This window comes from Acinonyx jubatus, chromosome D1 (genome assembly GCF_027475565.1).
Source record: "Acinonyx jubatus isolate Ajub_Pintada_27869175 chromosome D1, VMU_Ajub_asm_v1.0, whole genome shotgun sequence".
Classification (NCBI taxonomy): domain Eukaryota; kingdom Metazoa; phylum Chordata; class Mammalia; order Carnivora; family Felidae; genus Acinonyx; species Acinonyx jubatus.
The window spans coordinates 53,630,552-53,655,116 of record NC_069390.1 but is presented as its reverse complement, the minus strand read 5'-3'; the positions used below and the strand labels follow the sequence as shown (position 1 = coordinate 53,655,116).

Sequence of the window (24,565 nt, the reverse complement as noted above, 5' to 3'; positions counted from 1 at the left end):
CGACAAAGCAGGAAAGACTGTCTAATGGAATAAAGACAGTCTCTTCCACAAGTGGTGCTGGGAAGACTGGACAGTGACATGCAGAAGAATGAACCTGGACCACTTTCTTACACCATACACAAAAATAAACTCAAAATGGATGAAAGACCTAAATGTAACACAGGAAGCCATCAAAATCCTTGAGGAGAAAGCAGGCAAAAACCTCTTTGACCTTGGCCGCAGTAACTTCTTACTCAACACATCACCAGAGGCAAGGGAAACAAAAGCAAAAATGAAATACTGGGACCTCCTCAAAATAAAAAGCTTCTTTCTGCACAGCAAAGGAAACAATCAGCAAAACTAAAAGGCAACTGACGGAATGGGAGAAGATATTTGCAAATGACCTATCAGATAAAGGATTAGTATCCAAAATCTATAAAGAACTTATCAAACTCTACACCTGAAAAACAAATAATCCAGTGAAGAAATGGGCAAAAGAAATGAATAGACACTTCTCCAAAGAGGACATCCAGATGGCCAACTGACACATGAAAAAATGCTTAACATCACTCATCATCAGGGAAATACAAATCAAAATCACAATGATATACCACCTCACACCTCTCAGAATGGCTAACAATAACAACTCAGGCAACAACAAATGTTGGCAAGGATGTGGAGAAAGAGGATCTCTTTTGCACTGCTGGTGGGAATGCAAACTGGTGCAGCCACTCTGGAAAACAGGATGGAGGTTCCTGAGAAAATTAAAAATAAAACTACCCTATGACCCAGCAATTGCACTACTAGGTATTTATCCAAGGGATACAGGTATGCTGTTTCGAAGGGGCATGTGCACCCCAATGTTTATAGCAGCACTATCAACAATAGCCAAAGTATGGAAAGAGCCCAAATATCCATCAATGGATGAGTGAAGATGTGATACACACACACACACACACACACACACACACACACACACACACACACAAAAGGAGTATTACTCGGCAATCAAAAAGAATGAAACCCTGCAATTTGCAACTACGTGGATGGAACTAGAGGGTATTACTCTAAGCAAAATTACTCAGAGAAAGACAAATATCATATGGCTTCACTCATATGAGGACTTTAAGATACAAAACAGATGAACATAAGAGAAGGGAAGCAAAAATAATATAAAAATGGAGTGGGACAAAACATATGAGACTCTTAAATATGGAGAACAAACAGAGGGTTACTGGAGGGGTTGTGGGAAGGGCATGGGCTAAATGGGTAAGGGGCATTAAGGAATCTACTCCTGAAATCATTGTTGCACTATATGCTAACTAACTTGGATGTAAATTAAAAAAAAAAAAATTCCTGTTTGAAAAACGGGAGACTGAATTTCCTGTAGGGAGTGCAAGGATTTTCCCTGTCTCTATGCAGGACCTACGTATTTTCCCCATTAATAGCCTTTTGCCTCAAGCCTCAGGCATTGCACTCCTTGGTTTCTCTGCTAGTAAAATAAGGGTGGGCAAAGCTCATTCGTGTCTTGTAGTGAATGATCTCACAAAGCTGGAGGAGAGTGGTACAGGCACTCTACACTCAGTGTGGCCACTTGCTTCTTCCCTCTAGACCCCTTTTGTAACTATTTTTGAATTATTTTTTTTAACAGAATTATAGTTAAGTACCATCTAGTTGTTCATACCCCTATGAAATAAGAAGAGCTTACTTTTATTTTTGTGTTTTGATTCTAGGCATATGAATGAAAGTACCCTCACTTAAGTATTTACACACTCACACACCCACACTCACACACCCACACATGGTGCCAAGACTGGGCTGTAATGGTGAACTAGACAAACAAGGTTCTGGTCTTCACAGGGTTCTTAGAAAGGAAGTAAGCAACAGCCCTAGATGAAAGGGTTTCATACACTTAAGAACTTCAATATTCTTGCCTGGTCTTAAAAATCAGACAGTATGAAATAAACAATGTATCTAACCTTATACTTCTGACAAGCAACCAAAAAAAACAAAAACAAAACCCTACCTAAAACAGCGTGTTACCAATGAAGCCATTCCATTACTTAATTCACTCTAGGTTTGAATGAATTTACCTCCTAATAATCCTTTTTCTAAGAGACTTCCAGGGTTTGTCCTAATAAAACCATAGTAAAAGAACAGCACTGGTTTGGTTCCTATCCTCTTATGCTAAGTATCCATGGATGTTACTGGAAGCACTTTCTAAAAATCTATTTCTCAAGCCTATAAACAATTCCCCAGGGATTCCTCCTATACAAAGACATGGTCTGTTTAACGAGGTCTGCTCAACCCTTTGCCAAGACCAGGTCTGTGACTTACTAGTTCATTCCTCTCCAAGCAGAGAATGGAAACTTCTCCCCTTCTGCTAATGCTTGAGGAGTGACTTGGAAGCATGGTGGGCAGAATATGAGTTTATTTCTCCATTTTAGCCTGTTTTACCTCATCCGCACATGAGCACCCAATAAAATGAAAGTACAAAGACAATTTCTGCTACTCTTTATTACAGGAATTACTTTACTTCTGCCTATACCTGACCTGCTGTCTACTTTGCTGCCCAATCCTGACTCAACAGTCAATTCCTTCAAACTTAAACTATATCAGACATCGACTTCTACAGCATCATGGCAACAACATGTGATGTACACATACATCATGGTCCCTTGCTATAGGCAGGGTCAATAGTTTCTACACATTTGCCTTGCAGTTGGTTTCCAGGCACAAGCATTCCCACATCATATTCCTAAGCCCCATAATGAGCTATTTTTGCCACACACGTCATGCTAAGGTCAACAGCCCAGACATATAGTTTCATTCCCTTTCATTATAACTTATGGCTCCAGAGCTGGCTTTTTGTGCCTCATCCTATTTTTTCCCCCACAATTACCTCCTACTTTTCTCCTTCTGTCATAGATTTAGAGAAGAGAAAGGCATAATATTATGTAGTTACCAGAGCCATGAAGATTCCACTGGTGACAGAAAAAGATCCAAACTTTAGCCCAACTAGCTTGTGGCTGAGCCTTCTTTCTAGTGTACGTTTTGCATTTTTCTTTTCATTATTTCCATTCTGTACCCTGATGTCACAGTCCCCATTATAATCCAAATACAAACACATAATAGATGCACGACATATTACTGTGGCCCAGAGTTTGGCACTGGCATGGGCACCTTTCTGTCTAACGGGCTGAGATTGTCAGGAGACGCTCTAAGGAACAAACACACTGCTGTAAAGATGCTGGCTGTTAAGAAGGTGAGGCAGGAAGGCTACTACAGGCGGAATCTGTGGCTTGCCTTCCTCTGTCCCTGAGAAAGGAACAAAAGTATAGGATGGATCGGAGATCGTCACAACAATCCTGTGAGGTAGGAGAGTATGCAATTACTATACCCATTTTCCCATTGAGGACACTTACAATCTTTCAGACATGTGGGATGTTTCAGATCCAGATGTAATGAATGATATGCAGGCATGTGACCTCGGAAGTGAGTTTGTCAATCTCGTTTCATTCGAATGTGAGAGATACTTTATAATCTTTACAATCTTCTTTCAACAGTTTTGTGAGAAGTTACTTGCTGCATTAAGGCCATTTCAGTTTCTCCATCCATGAAGTGAAAGTAAAAACAAGGCTCACAGGTTTTCTGATCCTGAGAGTCAGAGAAAAGGGCAGGACCAGGACCTACCTCTCCTTAGAGTCTGAGATACGGTGATTTTCCCAGCTTGTGCTCAGAGAGGCGTGGCCTGGGCAGTGTTGCAATGCATTTCTCTAGTTAGGAGGTCAGAGAGCTGGGGTCAAATATGGGTTGCTCAGTAGCAGCAAACCTCAGGCAAAGCATCCTCTACTGGTATTAGCACAGCAACCAGCTCTGGATATGGCTCTGGATACGGACAACTATCTTTTGGCTTTTTGGTAAATCCCACACAAAAGGTTTCCTGAAGGCTGGATCTACTTCATAACCCTCGCTGACTTAATTATGGCACCAATGAAGACCAGGGAAGAAGAGCATGAGCTACAGACAGGACAAAGTCCTGAATCTTAACACCAACAGGTTATCTTACAACTGCTCTGATCCTCACCCTCAGCCCTGTCATACTTCCCTCACGGGGGTGTCATGCTCATTTGACTGAGCCTCAACTTTTTCAGATGAGTGACTTTGGCCAAGTAGCAACAGACCACTGAGCCAGGCAAAGGACTCCCTGGATCCTAGGCTCAGCTTAGTTCAAGGGCATCTGTGTCAGAGGCCAGGTTCACCAAAACCCCTGTGGGCCAGGCAAAACTCTAAGGACTCTGGCTAGGATGGTGGCTCAGTTAGTCCTCCTCATCCAGGGAGCAGATGGTCAGAGGAGCCGTGTTGTTAGCTCCAATGCTATAGCAAGGACTAAAGTAGGGCAGGAGACGCCCAGGGAAGGGATAGTGGGGGAAAGTGAAAATGTGGGAGCCATTGTCAGTCACATTATAGAAAGAGATATCATGGGCCTCATAATCCAGGAAGATCCCCACCCGGCGGGGAGGGACCAGCAAGGACAGGAGGGGGTATTCATCAGTGCCTGCTCGGTACTCATTTCCCTTCCGCAGCCTTATCACCCAGAATCCATAGTGGGGGGATAAATAGACCACCTCCTTCCGGTCTACATTTTCCTTGCACACTCCCAGGCCCCATTCTGACCTGTCTCCCACTTCCACCTCCCAGTAGTGCCGGCCTGAGGAGATGCACTGGCTGCCCAGGACGATATTGTAGCGGTAGAATCTCTCAGGATTGTCGGGCAGTTTCTGCTTGGTATCTCCATAGAGCACGCATTTTCTGTCCTCAGACACAATGAGACGGGAATAAGCAGTGTCTGGATCCAGGCGCACATCAGCTGGGGGAAAAAGATCCTGGTTGGTGACACTGACACATGGCACAAGGCACGGGTGTGGTCTCTTTGATGAACACAGCCATGGGTTTCTCAAAGATGGGTGGGACTGAGGCTAGCTGGGGCATCCAGAGGGCACTGAACCATTTTCTTTCTCTAGGAGGGGTCCCTCCCACTGCCCATCATAACCTTTCCTGGTATTCATTACCTGCGTATGTCTTCAAAATCTCTCTTAGCCCCGGCACACGGCAATCTGTCCTTAGCTCGAGGGAGACTGGTTCTGGTCGCTGTAGGCTCCAAGACTTGCTCCTGGCAGAGAAGTGGTGACCCTTGAGGCCAGAAGACCGTTGGGACCATCTGGGCCTTCCCTTACTACAGGAAAGATGGGCTTGGCCAGGGACAGTCAGTGGGGTGCCCCTCCACAGCAACAACAGGCAAAGCAGAGATGTGATGATTATTTGCCTGAGCCTGAATGGATTGTGGTACAGAGAGAACAAACACATTTTGTGCTGGGGGAGGGTCAGATGTGTAATGGGTGCAGCAGCGTGCCACAAAGGAGGAAGGCCAATACCCAGGCTAGAGCACCAATGGAGACATCTTTTTTCCCTTCTTGGGCAACCTACTTAAGACTACATATTTTATAACTTTACCTGAAATTCTTATTGGAACTACTGGAAATGAATTTGACTGACTACAAAGAAGGAAGAAGGCTGATAAACAAAGCTTCTTTAGCAAATGTAAGGAAAGATGATTATGGACCAGCAGCCACTCTTCTGTAGGTATGGGGTCTACATTTCTTCCCTACTTCTGCCTCTGGTCGGGCCCCACTATTCTTCACAGGGCTGCCTTGGAGCTCCAAGGATGTGAACATACCTGTTTAAGACTTCCTGAATACCCTAGAAGGAGAAAAAAAATGCAGCACATGAGTATGTGCTATTCCCCCTTTGTTTTTTAATTTTATTTTTTAAAATTTACATCCAAATTAGTTAGCATATAGTACAACAGTGATTTCAGGAGTCGATTCCCTAGTGCCCCTTACCCATTTAGCCCACCCCGTCCCACAACCCCTCTAGTAACCCTCAATTTGTTCTCCATATTTATGAGTCTCTTCTGTTTTGTCCCCCTCCATGTTTTTATTTTTGTTTCCCTTCCCTTATGTTCATCTGTTTTGTCTCTTCAAGTCCTCATATGAGTGAAGTCATATGATTTTTGTCTTTCTCTGACTAATTTCACTTAGCATAATACCCTCCAGTTCCATTCACGTAGTTGCAAATGGCAAGATCTCATTCTTTTGGATTGCCAAGTAATACTCCACTGTATATATATACCACAACTTCTTTACCCATTCATCCATCAATGGACATTCGGGCTCTTTCCATACTTTGGCTATTGTTGATAGTGCTGCTATAAACATGGGGGTGCATGTGTCCCTTCGAAACAGCCCACCTGTATCCTGGGTGGGATATTGCTGGGTCGTAGGGTAGTTCTATTTTTAATTTTTTTGAGAAACCTCCAGACTGTTTTCCAGAGTGGCTGCACCAGCTTGCCTTCCCAGGGTATGTGCTATTCCTTGGAGGGACCAGATAATACCAAGCCCTGGGAGGGGGTTTCTCTAAGGGAAAGGGAGGTGGAGAGCAAGGCTGACTGGTTGACTTCAGGCTCCACCTTGACTCTCAGGCCAGAGGGGAAGGACTGGTATGAAGCCAGAGCTGCCTGGGCGCTGCCCTACCTACAATGTGACAAAAGGTCATGCCAGGCATTAGCAGAGGGGAGAAGGTATATGGGATCAATGTCTGACAGGCTCTGGTGAAGACTAGCTAATTCTCTCCTGGAGTCCCATGCCACCTTTAGCTCTCATTCAAAGTTCCCAAGAAAACCCACCACTTACCTGCAGCATCCAGCGGACAGGCCTCTGAGACCTCTCTTCCAGCTCTGCAATCATCCCCCACAGCACCCGACTCTGCTGGATGAGCTCATTACGATTCTGCTCCAGTTTTTGCACGGTCTCCCCCTCTTCTTGCTCTAGGCTGGTGAGGGCTGCAGCTGCTTCTACCTCCAGTTGCCGACCTGGTGGCTGTTTTTTCTTTAATAATCGCCGGTATTTCTCAAACTCCCACATGATACTCTGCTTTCGGGTTTCTACCTGGATCTATAGAGCCAGGACCAGAAATCAGTACTGCTACTTCTTGTAAGGGCCATCCAGGACTGAGGGAACTGGCACATGCATACACCCATACTCTGGCATGTGCTGGTACCAACTGTGTTATCAGGCCCTGCAGAAGCCAAGATGAAGGATACTGATTTTCCTACCTCTCCGTTCCCAGAGCAACAGTACAGGCTTCTGGGTCCCTATTACTACTCTTCTTGACCCTAGTGGGGCCCAGGATATTATCTTGGTACTCTATGCTCTAGACTCTTTTCTATTTTCAGACTAATATATTCTACCTTCAGAATAATGACCAGGAGGATTACTCTTAGGTCTCTAAGGCAGTGTGACTTTACACTGTTAGTGTTGATCCTTATGGATTTTATATCAATTCAATATGCTCTTTTAGGTTGGTTCAATGTTACCTCCTGTGGATCAAAAGTTCTGACGGTTTGGTAGTTAATGGTTCTCAAACTTATTACAGGGATGATTATCCAATATTCTAGTAACTTAACTTTTAGTAAATATGCTCTCACTGGGGAAAGTGAAACAGAAACAATGTATTACTAAGCATTATATAAATCTTACCAGTGTGAACTTATGCATACCTGAATTTGGTAGTTTTCCTTTCTCACATGTGAGGACACAAACCCAGAGGTCATCCCTTTATCGCTTTCAAGAAACTGAAATTGAGAGGGTACATAGCCTGCCTGAGGCCACACACTTGGTAGAGAATGCTGGTTGGAGGACCCCAGGGTCTCTGACTTGAATGCTGCATCTGGCCTCATACAGATGAGGAGGCTACCGCAGGCCAGCTCCAGGAAAACACAGGGACCCCACAGTCTCCCCTCCCCAGGTGGCAACCTGCCTTCCAGCTGGCAGTTCGCTTCCTCTCACCAACTTCCAGCTTCCAGGCCTCATCTTGCTCTTTTTTCAGATGCTCCAAAGCCTCGTGGAGTTTCCACTGAAAGAAATAAAAACCTCATGAGGACACTTCAGGCAGCCCAGGTTGTCAATGAGGCTTCCTAGCATTGGCAGGAAAACAAGTGTCCCTCAGGCAGGCAGAATGAATGCTGGAGGTAAAGGGAGTGCCTGGGGTTGGCGTGGGGGACAGTGATTCCTGCCCGGACGACATTGGAGGCAGGACTCTGACCATTTCAGCTCCCACAGTTTCTAAGTTTCTGTAAAATAGAAGAAAAGGTCCATTTCCAACCTTGGACGTTCCTATCCATGCCTATTTTTAGCCTTATCTGCCTTGTTATCCTATAGGCTCTTAAAACCTTGTTATTCGGAGTAATGTCCATGTGGGTTAGCAGCATTCACATTACCAGGGAGCTGCTAGAAATGTAGAATCCTGCCCCACCCCTGACCTACTGAATCAGAACCTGAATTGTTCACATACATATTAAAAGTAAGAAGCTCTATCCTAGAATATTACCACAAGAGATTACTGCTGGAAAGCATAAAGTGTTCTGATCATAATATTAACCATTTTATTAAAGATTTGCCAGGTGCCACATGTGGCTTCAGCACTAAACCTATATTTAGTGCTCACAACCCTTGAGTATTATCCCTATTTTGTAGATAAGAAAACTGAGGCTCAGTGACTGAACTCCCCAAGGTCATTCAGCTAGTAAATAGGTGGGCTGGGATTTAACTCCGCTCTCTAACTGCTATGCCAATATTTCACTGCCTCCCTATTTTAAAACTCAAAATAAAATGAACTAGGAAGTGCTTCTAATTTTTTAGAAATCATTTTTTCATAGAAAAACACCTAATTCAGGAGATTTGTTTTACACTCTTACATTCTAAACTCAACTTCAAGAAAGAGAAGACCAGTACGAGATCAGTGGATCACAGAATCACTGGGATAATGAATCTGATAAAGATATGTCAGCATGGGCATCTGGAAAAAGAGCAAAAAGCTGGAAACTGATGGGGGGAGCTATAGAAAAGGAGCAGCAGGTGTAACAGAGATGACCCCCCCCCAAAAAAAAAATAAAAAGAGTAGGGAAAGGAGAAAGAACACTGGATGAAGAGCAAGAAGACCAAAGTCCCAGCCTTTGATCTTCCTTTAACTTATTTAACCTAAAGTCAGACATGCCTTATAATGTAATATTAGATAATCTCACTTAATCCTAAATGACTCAGCCATGGTCCCTTCCAGCTCTAAAATCATTTATCATGATCTCAAATTTCTAAGCCTCAGTTTTGTAGATAAAGGACAGAGTTGAGGTGACTATTGCCAAATGATTATTTGTGGCATTGCTAAGAGGAATTTGCAGATTTTGCTGGGTGTGGCCTTGACAGCTTCATGCCCAAACTCATTCAAGGCTCTCAGAACCTCAGCCAAACCAAACTGGTCTCCTTCAAATTCTCAGTAAGGAAAGCATGTTTGGGCTAGCCATTAAGCCATGCTAGGCTCGGGGATAGGGTGTGGAAGCAGGAGGAAAGGAAATGCAAGGAGAGGTGTGGCTCACTGTATCTGGTCCCCAGGATCAGTGGGTGTGAGGAGTCAAGGGAATCAGCTCTCACTTAGTCTCTGGGGCTCCTGGTCAAGTCCTTGATCTAGAGACAGCCGAGAGTGGGGCAGGGGAGAGACTGGGGTGGCTGGCCTCCATCTCCCACCTTATACTCCCAGGTGGCATCCTCCATAGGCACAACACTGTGGTCCTCATGTTCAGGGGACTGGCTGCAGGCCTCACACATGATCAGGCCATCCACTTTGCAGAACATCTTTAGCTGTTCCCTGTGAAGCTCACACACATCACCCTTTAGCCCCATTCCTGGATGCAGCCCTAGCAGACGAACTTTTTCTACAACATTGGCCAGCTGCCAATTAGGCCGCAGGTTCCTTGGCTGGACAGGAGCCCGGCAGAGGGGACAGCTGTAACCCCAGTTCTGGGATTCTCCTGGAACCTCCCAGAGTCCAGAGAGACAGCCGTGGCAGAAGCTGTGACCACAGTCGATGCTCACAGGCTCCCTCAGAAAGGTCATGCAGATGGGACAGGCCACTTCTTCCACGATGGCTTCCACCAATGCTGCAGGATCCATGGCTCCTTCTCACTCCCTCCTCAGAACATGAATAAAGCCAGGCAGAGGTAGTCAAGGCTGAGAAGGAAAGAAAAAAATATATAACAGGATAAAAATGTTCTTCTGTTGAAGAGCAAAGGGATCAGCAAAAAGGATAGTGATTGAAAAAAGCTAACTTTCACCTTTGGATCCTTTATTGACCCTATTTAATAAGTGTTGGCCTTCCCAACTGAAGTTCTGACTGAGTCATATTATTCATACCATGGTAGAGACAGCTGGGGTGCCTAAGTGAGTGGATATTGGGAGTTTTCTGTTTTCATTCATTTGGTCATCCCTCCTCTGAGTTTGTTCACCAGAGCATTCCCATTCTACTTCAATCACATTCTCCAAACCAGCTTTGTTTCTCTTGAGCTTGGTAAAGGTCCCCAAAAATGTGATGTTTCAGTATCCAAAATAAGTCCAGAAATACCCCTAGGTATATATACTTCAAGGTGCAGAAAAGGTAATAATACTAGATGCCCATTGCCTATATGCTTAGTTTGTTTTCTTGTGTTGCATATTTAAGTGTAAAGTATAAGGGAACCAGCAATATTTTCTCCACACCCTCTAAAGCTCTGCCCATCTCTCCAGCACTAATATTCACTAAGATGACAAAACACTTTCCTCAGCCTTCAGTGATATGTTTAGAAGCAAAGATGAAATAACACCCATTGCAAGATAAAAACACAGGTCATCTGATGACAGTCAAATCCACATTGATGAAGGCACTACCCCAGCAAGAAACCTGAGATTTTTGCCAGGGCCAGATATGAATATGGAACTTGAATGGTCAATGGCAGGCTCTTGGCTCAGTAGGCAATATTTGTTTGTTCACTTCCCAAGTTTGTGTGTTCCTGGCTAGAATCTCTAAAGGGAAGAGCCATGTTGGTCTTAGTCACAGCTGTATCCTCAGCGCCTAAACAGTGCCTGCCATGCCATTATTGTTGAATAAATATTTGTTGAATGAATAAACCAGGTAGGTATAGGAAATAGCTCCTAGACACAAAATGCTTTTATAATTTGTCAGGTAACTGAGAGCATATCATACAGTAATAAAAACAGCAAACACTCCTTAAGCACTTCCACTATGCTCCAGGCACTTTTCTGAGTACTTTACACAGATTAACTCAGTTTATTTCACAACCCTAAACAGAAACCATTATATTACTGTTCTCCTTTTACAGATGCTTGGCCCTGGGCTCCACCATTCTATCTTGGGCAAATTACTTAACCTCTCTAGCTTCAGGGTAGAATAAAATTTCAAAAGAGAGAAATCACTGTGGTTTAGGGTAGTCCAGCAGGCTTCCTGAAGAAACTGGAGCAGTTAGTAGATATTGCAGGGCTCTCTGCAGGCCTTCTCATTGACCTCCCTGCCTCCTGATTGTCTACCTCCCAGTATCACTGCCAAACCGTGGGATTCAGTATCCTAAAACCTAGTTTTGTGAAATCACTCACCTACTGAGAGCCTCTCCTGGTTCCCCACCACCAGTCCAATAGGAATCTCTCTCTTCACCCCTGAAACAGCAACTGTGCCCAGTTAAGCAAAGGGAGAAACTTCCACGCTTTCCTGAACCCATGTCTTCAGGGTTATTTCTATTTTTGCAGCTTGAAATGACTTCTCCGTGATCCTACTCTTAACATCATTTGATACACAGACACACATATGTTTATCACCTTACTTCTCACACTAAAAGTTTCATGAGGATAAGGATATTCTCTTATTTTGTTCACTACTATATCCATCAAGAAGAGTTGCTTCAAACATTTTTTCAATATGAAAGAATCAGTGTATATATAGTAGCTTGGAAGTGGAATATCCTCATCTAATACAGAGGGGCACCGAGAGCTACCACCTAAAGTTGGCACAAAAGTAGTTATTATCTATGATTTAAAGCAACAAAGATCAACAGAAGAATGCAAATAGAAATCGAAAACTGAGAACATGGTGGCAGTAGAGAGGTAAGGCAAAGAAATATCCAAATAATAAATCAAGAAAAAACAGCAAAGCATATCTTAAGATTTCAGAGTCATAAAGATCTAAATATGAAAAAGTTGAAAGTGGTGGCCTCTGTAAGAAGGACAGCGGCAGGGAGCTATTGCTCTTCCACATAAGACTTGCTTTATTGGTTTATTTTTTATTATACATAAGTTACTTTCACAAAAGTTGAATTATTAAACGTTTAATTGCTTCGACCTTGCCTTTGCCGGGGTGGGGGTGGGGTGGCAATCTGGGAAAGGCATTTGAGGGCGGAGAGCTGAGCGTGGAAAAACCTCGAGAGGAGGGATCAGAGCTGAGAGAGGGGCGAGGGAGGCGGTGACCCCGGGGTTTCGGGAGCAGAGGTGGATGGTAACCTCCTGGCTGCACGACGCGGGGCAGGGCCCGCGGAATGAGGACGGGTGGGGACAGAAAAAGGTGAGCCTGCAGGACCGCTGACTTCAGAACGGGAAGAGCTGTCACCCACCTCCCTCCTCAGCCGGGACTAGCGCCCCGCGGCAGAAACTGAAAGAGTAGACAGACGCCAGGTTCCCGCGGCTGCGTGCCCCCAGCGACACGAGCCGTTGGTCCAGCCAGCGTAACACTTACCGCCGGCCGGAGATGAAGGCCCCAAAGCTGCCAGCTCCTCTGCCTCTCCACCACGGCTCCTAGGCTCCGCCCGCAGGACCGGAGCCAATGAGCGGCGGGCAGGGCCCGGGATCGCAGTGGGAGAAACCAATCACAGGCAGGGATCGAGACAATCCCAGCCAATCGGAGGTTGGCTCTCGGAGCGCCCGTGTTTTTTTTCTGCTACGTGGGTTTTTCTGGCTCCTTCCACTCAGAGTCTCTTAAACTGTGAAGGGGCCCAGGAGTTAGTCCCAGGACAGGTGGAAGGGTTGAGAATCGCGAACGACGACCCCCAGGCCCTGCTGACTCTGGTCCTAAGGAACCTCGCGGTCTCACCCTTCCTCTCCGGCTGACTAGAGGCTTTTCACAGCGAGCCTTGTTGCTTTTGGGTAATAGCACCGGACCTAATACTATTCATTTGCCAGTTTTCTGTGTTAAAGTCGGCGGCATATGAGGTCAGTCACGAGTAGTTCTGTGACCCAATTTAGCAGGGCTGGGCACACATATGCAGTTTTCTGTACGATGAGCGACCTCTCCTGGCTCCAGGCTGCAGACACAGGGTTCTCATGAAAAAAACCCTCCTGAATTTTCCTGGCGAACTCTTATCCTTTAATACGTATGCAGGTGACTTCTCATCACTTATTGCCATAATGCACTTTAAAGTTAGAGGCAGAGATGGAGATTAAAGAGTGCGCTTGTCTTTATGTATGGAAGAGTTGAATCATTATGTTGTACCCCGGAAACTAATAATAACAATGTATGTTAACTAACTGGAAGCAAAATAAATACTTCTAAAAAAAGTTAGAAACAGATATTGGGAGCTGGTAGAGTAGAAGTGGAATCTCTGATTACAAATTGTCATTGATTTTTTTTTTAATTTTTAAAAGACTGGTACCCCTCTCTCAGCCAAAGACACAGATACGGTCGTGTGCACACACAAACTGCTATTTTAAGGCAGTGTTTTGGGTTTTTCTTTGTACTCACAGCACCTTATCCTTTTCCTGATACTTAGGTGTTTACTGGATAAGCAAGGCATAGCCTGTCCACGTGGAGAGTAACCAGGAAATGCTCCAATTGAAACCCAGTTCCAAATGATTTCATTGCTGGGTCTGTACGCTTTGGATCCTCATGCCAATGTCAGGGTCCAGACCATGGTTGGAACAATGAAGAGTGAGGACCAGAAAATTCCTGAAATAAATGAGCAAATAAAAGAAAAAAAGATGTCACTGATGTCTGAGCTACACCCTCTTCCTCACCTGGATCTAGAGAAATGACTGCCCTAACAGAAGAGTGAATGGGCTAGTGAAACAAGCCACTTTAAACTTTTATTGAGCATCAACTTTTTGCAGCTCTTGTACTGGATGCTGGGATTACAGCTATTGGCCATATAGTGTCTGCTCTTCAGGAGCTCAAGATCAAGTCAGTTGTGCTCTGGAGCTTTGGTGAAAATGAACTAGTTAATGGGGGAGATCCTTTTCATTTGTAACTTGCAACTGTCCATGACCATGACTGACTCTCAAAGGCCCAGACAAAAGGGCACCTTAGGGTTGCTGGGGGAGAGGGCTTGTGTTCACCAAGGGAAGGCTGGATGGAGAGCATTTGAAGACCTATCAGCCTGTCACCTGTGCAGAGAAGGTGTCCTTTCCAGCCTCACTAAGGGTGCCTTGTTTGCTGTGAAAAACAGACATGTGTATGCAGGCGAGGCTCTATTTTGGAGACATTGCAAGGCTATAACTGCAGACTGCAATCCTCTGCCTGAATCCAAGACAGACCAGGACAAGGTGAGTGGCTAGCTGTAAGATCGTGTCTGTGCTGTGGGAGAAGAATGTTACCATAGGAAAAGCAAAGACTGAGAACTGATTGGGAGGCAGGGAAGGAAGTGAGGGCATTGAGGAAGTGGGGCTAAGGAAGGGGTAGGGAAGCTGGTACAGTCCCTGAAGCCTCACTAGGCTTCATTCAAGCTTAGGCTTGAACTTTAGAGGGTAGGAGATAGTTGCCTCTGGTACTGGCATAACAATCAGAAGGAAAAGCTGTGATGGGTGGAGGCTAAGAGAAGTGTCTCTCAGACAATGGATACTTGCCCCACCTGTACCTCAGAAGTCTCGTTCTGGACCTCTTATAATAGAGTAAGACCTCCTGCTCCTCCAGTGTTTTCAGTTGTCGTCAGTTTCCAGAAAGCAAAGCTGACACTTACCCAGGGTCAAAGTAGGGAAGTTAGGGTTTCCCTCCCCCATCCACTCAGCGTTAGCCCAAGCTAAGAGGGAAGAAATCCCGGCTCAGAGCAGACCTTTGTTAACACTCTCACTTAGTCTGGGGAGAGAGTCAGGGATGGAGGGGCAAGAGGAGCCTAGAAGCTAACACCTAGAATTCTGTCTAGAGGAGGTGGAGAGCCTTCTTCGAAGTGCTCCTGAGTCACTGGAGGCCAGTGAAAGTGATTAGGAAGTCTCTAAGAGTGTGTATTAGCTATTAGGCATCCCAAGAGACTGAGAACAGGATGTAGAGAAGGGAGCAGCTGTAGAAGCAAAGGAAAGGAGCAATAGTAGGAAGAAGACCTACTTCGGTGTGGCTTCAGCATGAGATGCCACCATGAATGGAAGTACAGGACATGTATGTGTGTTTGTGTATGCGTGATGTTTTAAAAAGAATACATTTTTATATCATGTTTTATTTATAGTTACCAAGATATATTTATACTGGTGATAGTTGCATATAACAGTCAGGAAGGAGTCTGGATGGTTGACTGCAGAACGAGTCATACAAATACTGTTAATGGTTTTGATCTTAGTGTTATGTTGGATTAAAAAATAATAAATAGCTTTACAGTTCATTGTATTGGTATCTATTTAGATTTCTTTAAATTTTGAATGTTTCACTAAGTAATTTTCCTCAGTATCAGTGTTTCCATGATTTATGAATGTACAATTATGCAAAGTTGTGATATTGTGATTTATAATAAGAAATATATGTTTGGTCTTTCCTATGTTTGGCTCCTAAAACCTTTGGAATTTCCTCTGTGATGAGAGCCACAAAGGTGTCTATTGTTATGTTAATGAGATGACTTTTGGACCTCACCTAAGGATGGGGGCTGGTTGCCAAGAAAACCTACAGTTAGAGGGCTGTAAGTTTCAGTCTTGCCCTCTGGCCTACTTCTGATCACCAGGGGAAGAGAGAAGGGTTAGAGGTTGAATCAATCACTGGCGGCCAAAGATTTATTTAATCAGTCATGCCTCTGTAATGAAGCCTCCATAAAAACCCAAGAGGACAGAGTTGGGAGAGTTTCTGGGTTGGTGAATATGTGTTGGTACTGGGAGAGTTGCGCCCCTGGAGAGGAAATGGAAACTTTGTGTCCTTTTCTGTAGCTTGCCCTGTGCATCTCTTTCATATGGCTGTTTCTCAGTTATATGCTTTAATGATAAATCAGTAATCCAGTTTTGTGAACTGCTCTAGCAAATTAGTTGAACCCAAAGAGGACCTCTGGTTTATAGCCAGTAGGTAGTAGCACAGGTAACAACCTATGTGTGTGTTGGGGGGCTGGGGGGGTAGAGGGGGCTGGTCTTGTAGGACTGAACCCTTAACCTGTGGATCTGATGCTAGTTTTGGGGTGGATAGTGTTAGAACTGAGTTGAATTCTCACCCTGTATGTGTTTGAGAATTGCTTGTTCCTGTGGAAAAACCTCTTCCACTCCTTCACAGGTTGAAATTGGGTCCAGCAATCCAAATTAAACGTATTGTCTTAATTTTGAGTTTTCTTCATTTCTAGACTTTTTCTTGATTATGATAGCTAATATTATGCATTTACTACTACTTTTTTTTTTTTTTTCCCTGAGAGACTTACCTTTATTGCCAAAGGTCTAATTTGTCATTTCACTTAAGGAAGCTGCTAATTTATGGTTATTTTAACTTTCTTTTTTCCTGATGTTATTCTTATTATATTACCCTTTATTTTACTTTTGCCCATTTTCTTTTCTTTTTTTTCACTTTTTGCATCAGTTTTTAGTTTATTTATTGGGCGTATAAAGTTTTCTCTAAATTTATGTCAGGCTATATATCCCATAAATTGTAATGATGCTTTCATTGTCATTAAATAAACTATAACTACAGTTTTGAATGTAATTTTGTCCAGAAATTGTTGAATTAGGTTTTTTTTTTCTTTTTATTAAATTGAAGTCTAGTTGACACACAACATTGCATTAGTTTCAGGTATACAACACAGTGATTCGACAAGTTTGTATGTTATGCTATGATCACCATAAGTGAAGTTTTAAATATATGAGTACAGTTGACCCTTGAACAGCATGAATTTGAATAGTGCAGGTCCACTTATACATGGGTTTTTTACACTATACTACTGTAAGTGTATTATCTTCTCCTTATAATTTACCTAATAACGTTTTCTCTCCTCTAGCTTAGTTTATTGTAAGAATAATACAGTGTATAATACATGTAACATACAAAATATGTGTCAGTTGACTGTTTATGTTATTGGTAAGGCTTCTGGCTAACAGTTGGGTATTAGTAGTTAAGTTTTGGGGGAGTCAAAAGTTAAATGTGGGTATTTGTTCAGGGTGTATGGGGTGGCCAATGCCCTTAACCCCCACATTGTTCAGGGGTCAACTGTAATTTTTTTTAGGCTTGCTATTATTTTATGACCACAATGCATAAGAATTTATTTTAAAAAGTTTTTTTTAATGTTTATTTACTTTTGAGAGAGAGACAGAGCACGAGCGGGGGAGGGGCAGAGAGAGAGGGAGACACAGAATCCAAAGCAGGCTTCAGGTTCGGAGCTGTCAGCACAGAGCCCAACGTGGGGCTCGAACCCACAAGCTGTGAGATCATGACCCTGAGCTGAAGTCGGACGCTTAACCGAATGAGCCACCCAGGTGCCCCAAGAATTTATTTTTTAAATGCCATTACAACCTTGCTTTGGGAAAATATTTTGTGGCCAACTATGTAATTGTGGAATTATTCAGCAGGTGATGGAAAAGAAGGCATATTTCTATAGTAGAAAAGATTAAATTGATGTAGTTGCTTTATCAGAGCATAATAGAGTTTAGAGGGATTTGGCCAAACTCATTGCCTTGGACATGGGTAGCAGAAGGTTGAGTTAGGAACCAGCCAGACAAAATGCTGAGTAATAGTAAGGGTTGAAAGTATCAGAAACATATTTTAATCAGAGAAAGGACTTACTAAGCAGTATTAGGTGGCTCATTGGTGATGCAGGCAGGAACATCATTAAATTACTCTGTAGAAATGTCACTACTACCTCCATTGAACATAGCCAGCTCATATTTTACTTCCCATATTGGCACTAGAAACTGTCACTAGAATCTCTACCTCTGCTTTCTCTGGAAGATGGATTCTTCTATTAACAATTTTCACCTGAATGATTCAGTGTGGCATCTGCTTTTTTATGTTCTTAGCTTCTGAATCTGCTTCTTGCAGGTTTGCATGATTGACAGCACTTAGATCACATGCTTCCACACACAGTAGTAGATTGGATTATTGTTCCCATCTATTTTCTTGTTAGGGCAGTGTTCAACCCCATCCAAGGTCTTATGACTCACAGTGCCTCCTGAGAGATGGAGAATATTTCCCCAGGCCATTATCAGACTTGGCAATGTGGCTGTCATGGATCATTGGAATGGGAGCTAAGGAAGTGTTTCAGTTTCCTACAGACCATTTATGAGATACGCTCACACTACTTCTTCATATTATCCCTCTGCCACAGTAAAGACATGTCCCAGAAAGGAACTCCCCCTTCAGCCTGAGTCCTGGATGAGAAGACCTGTGGATCAGAGTCCCAGCAGACTACCTGCAGCCAAGGCCATAACATATGAATACAAAATGTTTGTTGTAAGCTCCTGTGATTTTGGAGTTTTTGTTATGGTAGAAAAACCAATTAATTAGCCATGAAGGTGACTTTATGGTTTTCATCTTGGGGAGATGTAGAATCATAAGGAGGGAAATTCCTCAAACACAGAAAGATCAATCCAATGATGAGTGGCTGCAATGAATGACAAATTTCCACCACAAACACTAACTCTATATTCATAAAATTTAGAAAACACACATGAATTCTCAGAACAAAATGTAGTCCCCATGTTGTACAATAGTATTTCCCTAGTCAAAAAGAAGTTCAGAGCCACATTGCCATCATAGGTCCTTAAAGAGAAATATAATCTTATTTATGGAGGAGGCAGAAAGGAAAAAATGAGGGAAAAAACAAAAAGATTGATGGTTTCAAGTTTTCAAAATTGTTCTCTTTGTCAAAATGTGTCTATTGTTTAGTGTCTAGAGCTAGACTCAGGAGTGTCTCTAATTAAGAAGGTGGGAGTGATGCTGATTCCCACAGAATGTGAGGTGAAAAAAAAAATTTATATAAACAGTCTTCTTTTTGAGGAGAATGGTATATGAAAAACTTTTGTTTTCTCAATTTAGAAATTTTCAGTGTATCATTCTTCTCCTAATTATCAGTATGTATGTTATAAAACCGCTACATTTTCCTTTCCCTTTCCTTTGTCCCCATACTTTCCAAGCATCCCAGATGCGGCATTGAGAGTATGCCTTATCTAAGGATACACTATCTACTTTCTTTTGAGCAGGATGCATGATATTCAACAAAAACAAATTTCAAGCAAAGGTGAGGGCCCAACATTTCCCACAGTCCTTGGTATCTGCTTTTTTCTTTGTATTTCTCTGTATCTGCTGTGGGATTCCAAAGACTCCAGCTCTCTCCAAAGTGGCTACCACAGCTACTTACTGGCCTGGGATTCCTGTGAGTCTGGCCTTCTTGGGACGTTTTTCATTATTCTTTACATTCACGAGCTAGACAAATCATGACAGCTAGTTCCCAAACCAGAGCTACTATTTTCTTCCAGAACCTAAGCTTTCCGGGACCCAGAGAGGCCTATTTTGGTTTAGCTATGTCTTCCTATATTCTTGCTTTTTCTCATCGAGCTTTTGTATTTTCCAGAACTTCTATAAATGTTGTCACCTCTGTTCATGGTTAGTAAGCTATGACTCTAACTTCCTTTACTATTGCATTTGCCTCTTTTTTTTTTGCTTTCTATCATTTCAAGCAGGTCCAGATTGTTATTTTTTTTTAAACTTCTAACATTAGCAACATATCTTCTCTACCACTTGTATGAGCAACACATTTACTGGATCAAAATGTTCTCCAGTGCTCCCTCATTTGCCTTTTCAACTCAACTCCAAAGGAGGATACTCTCCTCCTTCAATTCCTGACACACCCTTAGTTTGTCTATTACCATTTCTAAAGTTCATAGGTATCCCTCTCTCTCTTCATTAATACACACTGTCACTATTTTACCTGCTAAGATGGATGAGTATACAGCTGCCACTATTGTTTCTAAGCCAATTGGTTACCAAAGAAATAGCATTCTTTTTTAAAAATGTTTATTTATTTATTTTGAGAGTGGGGGGTGGGCAGAGAGAGAGGGAGAGAGAGAATCTCTAGCAGGCTCTATTTTGTCAGTGCAGAGCCCGATGCGAGGCTCTAACTCATGAACTGTGAGGTCATCACCTGAGCCAAAATCAAGAGTCAGATGCCCAATGAACTGAGCCATCCAGGCACCACCCAAAGCAATGACATTCTTGTTATAGATTTCTTTTAATTATTTATTGGCCTGAGGATTTATGATAATTTTATTCACAGCTCTTGCCCCCCTGCAATTCAAAATAAGGTTGCTTCTTTATCTGCTTACTAATGACATTTATTATTCTTGGAACCACATTCCAGATCTCTGAAATACACAGCTTTGATTAGGGTGTAACTAATAAATGAACCAAGTGTGATTTTTGACGCATAGTCAATGTTCAGAGACAGATTTTGGACAAGATATGCAGTTCCTTAGAAGTTAGTTCTACCTCCATCCTGGATACAACTTAAAGGAGATTACAAAGAAGAAGGAGAAGGAGAAGAAAACCACCAAAATTTGGGGAAACATATATAGTGCTATTTACTACTTCATTGTAGTAACATCTTAGAGGCCTAAAATAACCTCACTAAATCTCTAGCTACTTTGGGGTTAATTCACCCTTGGCCCACTTAGAATTACTCCACTCTTACCATTTGATGTAATGGAGAGGTTCCCTGCCTTCCAAGGCAAATCCCTGACTCCACAAATCAAGATCTTATGTATGTGGTACCATTTTCAGTTTGAGACCTAAATATGAGGGGCTTTGCTCTGCCTACAAATGGTCTTGCAAAGTGGGATAGTCCTATGCTCCTTCCCCAGTCTGCAGAGATGTGACCTGAAGGACACAGATGATTAATACAGTATAAACAGTAAAAACGGAGTTCTAATTCTGCCTGGAAATAGTCATATGTAGACTCAAAAAGATATTCCTGGTAGAGGGCCCAGCAAATGCAAAGCCACAGAGGTGCCATAGAACATGAATAAGAGGAGAGATTCTGGAGAGATCAGCAGGCACCAGATCATGCAGGGCTCATTCTCCTTGCTAAGAAGTTTGAGTTTTGACTTTATCTGAAGCCACAGTGAAGTTTTAAGATGGAGACTGACATGGTTAGATATGGAAGTATACCAGGGAACAGGGACTTGGAATGTTCAGTAAATTGTTTAGCCACAAAGTTTATTACCAAATGGTCACTCAAGAGCTTATGTACCCCAGTGTGATTTGAAGAGTTTGAAATCAAGAAAATATTTGTACCTGTTCAGTTATATTTATAATCCCTTTTTTCTTCCATTAACAAAAAATTCCATACTAAGGAATTTTAGTCTTCATTGTGCCCATTGCTCTTTCCAGCAATATAAAAGATTCTTATGGGTATACTGTGATCAGGCACAGTTTCCTTTAAAGTCTTTTAGGGTTTGACCCCCCAACTTTTAAGACTATTTTTATCGGGGCGCCTGGGTGGCTCAGTCGGTTAAGCGTCCGACTTCAGCTCAGGTCACGATCTGAGTGTCCGTGAGTTCGAGGTCCGTGAGTTCAAGCCCCGCGTCGGGCTCTGTGCTGATGGCTCAGAGCCTGGAGCCTGCTTCTGATTCTGTGTCTCCCTCTCTCTCTGACCCTCCCCCGTTCATGCTCTGTCTCTCTCTGTCTCAAAAATAAATAAATTAAAAAAAAATAAACATTAAAAAAAAAGATCATTTTTATCAATTGTGAGTATGGATGAGAATAATAGATGATTTAGAGCTTTGAAATACTGCCCTCAGTGATAGTTATTCAGCCAGCACTGTGAAACATGGTCTTAGAAGTTAGAGCTCTGTACCATGCAAGACTGTGCAGTAAAAAGGAAGGCCATTATGAAATAATGCTAAGGGAAGATCAAGATTCAACATTGCACCCAAGAGGGTTTTGGGAAGATGGCAAAATAACTTTGATTTGCACTTTCTAACTTTGTATGTCAAAAAATTCAACTAAGAAAATAAAATTTAACAAGAATATACAATCCTGTCACACAAAAGAGAGGAAAATTCATTCTAAAATTTGGGATTCCTGTGAATCTATTGAGAATATGGTAGAAAGCAGCCTGACCTCCTTTGGGGGATAGCTCTCATGAAACCATGTTGGGAGGCCCTCACTTCAGAGCCTCCAGTATTTGGCACCTGTGGAAAGAACTCTGCCTCATGTCTCCATGGGTCTTCTGGCCAGCTTACCTGGGCTATTTCTCATAACCTTCCTAAGAAGAGGCCCAACCTACTGTTCATTGAAAAGGCAGAACATTATGAGAACCTGCGTCACTTAAGACCAGTGATTTGTCAAACCATAATTCATAACCATGAGCAGATAAAAGGAAGCTAGTAATGTGGAAAAATATCAGAGCTTGAAAAAAAGATAACAAATATGAGAAATCAAATGGCCCAGTAAAAAACAGGGAAGAAACGAGAGGACCTTAAAAAAAATGAATGTGCAACATCAGCGAGAGCTGAGAAAATCCTGTCTTAAAATAAAAAGATGGCTATAGAAGAAAAGCAATGTGTAAACAATAGCAACTTGTTAGAAATAATGACAATAAAGCAGAGTGTGCAAATTTTGTAGGGAAAGTTTAGTTGGTTTTGAACCAAGAGGGGGAAGAGATAGGAGCATTTTCTTGAATCCCTAAAACTCTGAGGTGTAAATTAAAAGAGAAAAGAAAAGAAAAGAAGAGAAAAGAAAAAAGAAAAAAGAGAAAAAGAAAGAAAGAGGAAAGAAAGAAAGAAAGAGGAAAGAAAGAAAGAAAGAAAGAAAGAAAGAAAGAAAAGAAAGAAAGAAACTGAATAGAAGCAGAGTAGCCATTTCTTTTTGCAACAATGTTCTGGGTAAATAGCTCAAGTCTATCATGTATAGTTCTTTTTTTTTCAGCAAATGTATAAACTTGGTCAAGAAAAGACAAGAGACATGGAGGGCAAATATAAGCATTCCAGCAGGAAAGAAAGGAGGGGATGGAATAGATGGAATGAACAATAGTCAAGGAAATAACTAGGAAAAAATTTCCATAAGCTAAAGACCCAAGTTTAAAGATGCTTGCTCATTCATTAAATGAAAGATCCATACCTAGATAATTTCAGATGAAATTTCTGAACCCTAAGAAAAATGAAACTATTTGGCATGCATCTAGACAGATATACTTGCAAAGTAATGCTAAATCATAGTGGCTAGCATGTAAGCTCCACAAAAGCATTTACCTGTTCTGTTCACTAATATATTTCCATCAATTACAAGAGTACCTGTCACAAATAAGTAAATATTAATGAATGAATTAGCTGGCATTAAGAAATCAATCTTTACCTGAAGTAATGAAAATATTCTTTTATATTACTTTGGAAAATTTAATTGCTTTACCTTTTATACTTCTGTTTACAAAAAATTGGTATTTGTGAGTGGTATGAAATCAGGGTTCAAGTTTAACTTTTTCCATATGGATATTCAGCAGTTCTGGTACCACTTATTAAAAGTAGCCTCCTTTCCTTGGGGTGCCTGGGTGGCTCAGTCGGTTAAGTGTCAGACTCTTGATTTCTGCTCAAGTCATGATCTCATAGTTGGTAGGATCCAGCTGTGCCCCAGCTCCGTGCTGACAGCTCAGAGCCTGCTTGGGATTCTCTGTCTTCCTCTCTGTCTGCCACCCCCACTCTCCCCCCCCCCTCACTTGTATGTGGGCACTTTCCTCATTGTCACATAGTGCTACCATTGTCATATAACAACTGGCTGTAAATCAGTAGGTGTGCTTCTGGGCTTTTATTACTAGCATTGGCCCAGTTGTCCATCCTGCACCAGTATCACACTTGCATAATTATTATAGCTTTATAATAAGTCTTGATATTTGATCTATCAAGTTTTCCCATGTTGGCTCTATTTTTTTTAAATGTTTACTTATTTTTGAAAGAGAGACAGAGCACAAGCAGGGGAGGGGAAGAGAGAAACACAGAATCTGAAGCAGGCTTCAGGCTCTGAGCTGTCAGCACAGAGCCTCATGTGGGGCTCGAACCCATGAATCCATGAGATCATGACCTGAGCCGAGGTTGGGCTCTCAACCGACTGAGCCACCCAGGCACCCCACATGTTAGTTCTATTCTTTAAGAGTGTTGTGGCTACTTTTAACCATTTATATTTTGCTATAAATTTTTAATTAAACTTATCAAGTTCTGCAAAATGAGCTTTTAGGATATTATTAAGATTACATTGAATCTGTAGAAAAATTTGGGGAGATAATTAAATTCTTCACATTATTGACTTTTCCTATAAAGGACCATAGGATCTCCCTCCCCCCCCCTCCCCCCCCCCATTTATTTTAGGTCTTCTTCAGTTTCTCTTAAGGATGCTTTCTGGTTTTCTATGTAGAAGGTCCTCTATATCCTTTGTTAGATTTACTCTTAGACATGTGATTTTTCTATGCCATTGTAAATGATTTTAAAAAATCATGTCTATTTTATAAATAAAT

General features: G+C 42.3%; 2 protein-coding genes across 6 annotated transcripts in view; one reads left to right on the top strand and one right to left on the bottom strand.

The window, feature by feature from the left end:
• Positions 1 to 2: 2 nt before the first annotated feature.
• Positions 3 to 12,756, bottom strand: TRIM68 (tripartite motif containing 68). 4 transcript variants are annotated; one of them, XM_027039670.2, is made up of 7 exons: positions 12,646 to 12,756; positions 9,801 to 10,100; positions 7,858 to 7,953; positions 6,732 to 6,992; positions 5,717 to 5,739; positions 5,052 to 5,152; positions 3 to 4,849 (listed from the first exon to the last, which is right to left on the bottom strand). In XM_027039670.2, the coding sequence occupies exons 2-7, from the start codon at positions 10,041 to 10,043 to the stop codon at positions 4,299 to 4,301; spliced, it is 1,275 nt and encodes a 424-aa protein (XP_026895471.2). In that variant the 5' UTR covers positions 10,044 to 10,100; positions 12,646 to 12,756; the 3' UTR covers positions 3 to 4,298. The 4 variants fall into 4 exon arrangements, with proteins under 4 accessions (XP_026895471.2, XP_026895474.2, XP_026895470.2 ...); XM_027039673.2 differs by having other exon boundaries at positions 9,966 to 10,100; XM_027039669.2 differs by having other exon boundaries at positions 9,618 to 10,100; positions 12,646 to 12,755.
• A 99-nt stretch (positions 12,757 to 12,855) lies between these two features.
• Positions 12,856 to 24,565, top strand: part of LOC106966067 (olfactory receptor 51H1-like) — a 281,581-nt gene continuing 269,871 nt past the window's right edge. The window contains exon 1 of one of the 2 annotated variants that reach the window (XM_053203609.1): positions 12,856 to 14,444. In XM_053203609.1, coding sequence (XP_053059584.1) covers positions 14,124 to 14,444 — 321 coding nt within the window. In that variant the 5' untranslated portion in view covers positions 12,856 to 14,123. The remainder of the gene's footprint in view (positions 14,445 to 24,565) is intronic. The other variant, XM_015062144.3, reaches the window with a different exon arrangement.